We start from the raw sequence: 4,004 nt of genomic DNA on the forward strand, positions 1-4,004 counted from the left end.
CCCTATATGCGATGGACATCGGTTATACTCATCTTTGTTAGCTCCTGGAGGCATCTTGTATAAAATAGCGACATATTCAAAAAGGATAATCAAATCAAAACAGTAAAAACAAATGTGATCTTAGTGATTGTACATGTTACCGTATATCACCGGCGTCAATTCAATGTTTACAGCGAGCCCAGCTAGGCAGTGGAAGCTGAGAGTATGGTATTCCGGTTTGGTCACGTGACCTTCAGCATAAGGCCTATACAATCCAATACAATAAACTTTTCTCTGACCTGTGGAAGTGATACTGTACAAACATTTTTTTTTTTTTTTTTTACAGGTTTCAGGCTCCTGAAAAAAGGACGGAAGAAGGTAAAAGCCAAAAGGAGTCAATTTCTATTTCTTAACTGTCATTAGTGTGCTCACACAGAAATAACAAAGTGAGTGCTAAAGCAAACTGCATTACTTTGCCAAAATGCTGACAGAGCCGAGCAGGAACTTCACCATGATGATCACCACCATGATGCCAAATTCCACGACCCAGACCCCAGGCAGTGGCTGCCGAACAACCGGTATTTATACGGAGGGCTTGATCGTCACCATTGTCCTGATCGCCATTATTGATGTGGTGCTGGGGCTGCTGGGAAATGCTGTTGCCCTGTGGATCTTCTGCTTCCGACTGAAGACCTGGAATCCCAACAACTTGTTCCTCTTCAACCTGGTGATCGCCGACTTCCTGTGTCTAGTGACGCTGCCGCTGAGGATCGATGACTTTAGCAGGCGTTACTGGATGTTTGGAGACGGATTGTGCCGCATCAACATCTTCCTGATGTTCACCAGCCGCTCAGCCAGCATCGGCCTCATGACTGTGGTGGCCATCTACCGCTACTTTAAGGTGGAGATTCATTCTACTAAGTTAATTTGACTCTATTTACCCTATTTACAGTACTAGAAATCTCTCGTGTTACCAGATTCCTAGGCTAGTCGATTCCTAGGCTCACCAGCTGCGCGGCCTTGACCCGCAGCTCAGCTGCTGCGTGGCCTCGCCTGTGCTATTGGCATGCGCACATTTGCTCAACTTCGCATCAGTGATGACATCACAATTGCTTGAGAGACCGTCACTGATCACATCATGGAATGCTCGAGTGACGTCACTCAGCGCACAATTGCTTAACTTCGTCCTTGCCCGCACCTCGGCTGCTGCGTGGCCTCGCCTGCTCTATTGGCATGCGCAGCGCACAATTGCTCAACTTCGTATCATCGAGTGCTCGAATGGCGCTTGCATACGCAGCTCGGCTGCTGCGTGCCACTCAAGCAACTACGATGTCACTGATGATGTCATAGACTTTGTGACATCATCACTGATGATGTCATATACATTGTGACATCATTGTCTATGACATCATCAGTGACAACATTGTCTATGACATCATCAGTGACAACATTGTCTATGACATCATCAGTGATCTCACTTGAGCAATTGTGGTTTTTTGGTTACACTCGGGCAAATGTGACATCACTGATGATGTCATGTCACTGATGACATCACTGATGTCATAGACATTGTGACATCATCAGTGGGACAAAAATTTGAAGAAACAAACAGACAAAGCTCACTTGCTCTCTTTTATGATCAATGATGATGATGATTGTAAGTCCAATATTTTATAGTCAGGGTACATGCACCTCAGCCAATCAGGATGCACCTACAGAAGCCACAGAAGCATAACAAGCGCAGTTGTCCTCCTACTCGCTATCGACTAAGTTAGTTTCAGCAACTTGTGGAGTAACAGGGCAGCTGCTAAGGGGCTCTGCCTCGCTTATCAGAGTAACAGGGCCAGATTTTGAATTAGCTGATTAAATGGCCAAAAACAGCCAATTAGTCATAGCACTACCCACAGCAGCCAGCAGGTGTGACACCCTCCCCCGACCCAGACAGACAGACATACATACATACATACTGTACATACAGACAGACTCTTTTTCATTCTCTTTGTCCAGGTGGTCCACCCCCATCACGCGTTCAACCGCATGACCAATAAGCAGGCTGGGTTGGTGGCAGCTTTCCTCTGGCTCCTGGTGATTGGTCCCCGGGCTCCCATGCTGGCCTACAACTACATCAAGGGCAGCGGTCACAACACCCAGTGCTTCTTCTCCATCTCCTACAAAGAGGCGTCGCGGGACATCATCATCCTGGTCGGGATGCACCAGATCCTGTGGGTGCTGGAGTTTTTGCTCCCGCTGGCCATGCTGCTCTACTGCTTCGCACGGATTTGTCACATCCTGCGGCGGCGGCAGATGGACAAGGCTCAGAAGGTGCGCAGGGCGATGTGGGTGTGCGCCGTGATCGTCGGGGTGTTTGTCGTTTGTTTCCTGCCCGGGACGCTGGCGACCATCGGGATGTGGATCATCCGATCGTTCCGCCCGTGGGACTGCGCCTCGTTCCATACCTTCTCCCAATTCACCATCGTGTCGATTGGCCTGAACTTCCTGAACTCGGCCCTGGATCCTGTCATCTACTGCTTCTCCAGCTCCATGTTCAGGAAGGCACTCTGCAGCTCGCTGCCTGGCGCCCTGCGCTGCGCTCACAAGACGAGCGACAGAGAGGCCACAGCCTCCGCATCGAAAACTCAGTCGACGACACAGCAGGAACTGAGATCCACGAGGGCCGACAGAGGGTGTGAGGCAGTGGAATAAGCCTTTCCACTAGAATGATAGATGTTAAAGCTCCTGGGAATGCAAATATCTGCCTCTTAGTTATGTAATTTGGGTCCAATGTACATATAATTGAGTAAACACCTAAAAACTATGATAACATAGCCTTTGACGTAGCTATAAAATCTTGGGCAGAAAACAAATAAGGTATCGTCATTGCCCTATTTTAAGTAAATACCGGGGTGGTGAATTGGGGGAACGGGCACTGCAGTAGTTCTATTAATTTGTGGTGTAGGGTTACAGTATATGGGTGCGGGGGGAGGGGGGGTACATTGTTGAAAGCAGAGTACAACAGTTGAAACCTATCATGGTTTATAAAATATTACATGACCTTTGTCCTAATTATTTCATCAAGTATTTCCAGTATGTTCGTGACACTCATAGTCGGAACACAAGAGCCAGTGTAGCAGATTTGAAACTACCCAATCTGAAGAGCAAAGTACAGTAGGAAGAAGTACATTCCTCTATACGGGAGGAGAGGAGTGGAACAAGATCCCTAATGAAATTAAGTCTGCTAATTCTCTGAATGGTTTTAAAAACCTTCTGAAGAAATTCTTATTGAGCAAACTAGAGTAACACGTGAGTCTCTCGGTGTTATGGTATGTTGGTTTATGTCTCCTGTTCCTCTTATGCTTGACTGTTCTGTATTGTCTATCTGGTGTTATATGTTATTGTATGTCATGTTTTTATAAGACCAGGGGCCATGATGGAAATAAGTGTTTGCACTTTTCATGTCATCCCTTGGATGTTAGAAAATAAATAGAGTCCACACACTGATATTTTGTCAGCTCCCAGGTCAGTTTATTGACGTTTCGACCAAACGGTCTTCATCAGAAAAATTTATTTTCCAAGTTATTTGCCTTTTGTCCTGCACCTGACCTCCTTTAAGCGGATGTGCACGCCCTACTTGTTTCTTCATCCCTTGGATGTTGTCATTCATTATCCAGAATAAATGCATTCATTCATTCATTCATTCATTCAATTGTCATTTGCCTTTGGACATTGTTCACTGTCATTTGAATGTCTATGTATTTTGTATCTGTCCCTTCCAAATAATCTTAAATAATAAATAAATTTAGGCTTCAGATGAACATCCCATGATACTGGAGCACACGGATCAAGTGTATAAAATTTTCTATTGACCAACGTTTCATCAGTCATCAGCCTGCTGGGCTGCTTGGGTGGAAGCGCGCCTAACCTCATCCTGTTTGGATCATACTGTTTGTTATATGACAGGGGTGGCAACATTAGTAATAATATCTCCAGTAACGGACAGGCATTAGTGGACTTTATTATATCCAAAT

General features: G+C 45.8%; 1 protein-coding gene across 1 annotated transcript; it reads left to right on the forward strand.

The window, feature by feature from the left end:
• Positions 1-460: 460 nt before the first annotated feature.
• On the forward strand, positions 461-2,682 carry LOC310794888 (hydroxycarboxylic acid receptor 2-like; the record flags this gene model as incomplete). The annotated part of the gene is made up of 2 exons (XM_083656928.1): positions 461-880; positions 1,987-2,682. 2 exons carry the CDS (start codon positions 461-463, stop codon positions 2,680-2,682), a joined length of 1,116 nt encoding a protein of 371 aa, XP_083513054.1.
• Between the last annotated feature and the right edge of the window lie 1,322 nt (positions 2,683-4,004).

This window comes from Poromitra crassiceps (genome assembly GCF_964638095.1).
Source record: "Poromitra crassiceps genome assembly, chromosome: 20".
Taxonomy (NCBI): Eukaryota; Metazoa; Chordata; class Actinopteri; order Beryciformes; family Melamphaidae; genus Poromitra; species Poromitra crassiceps.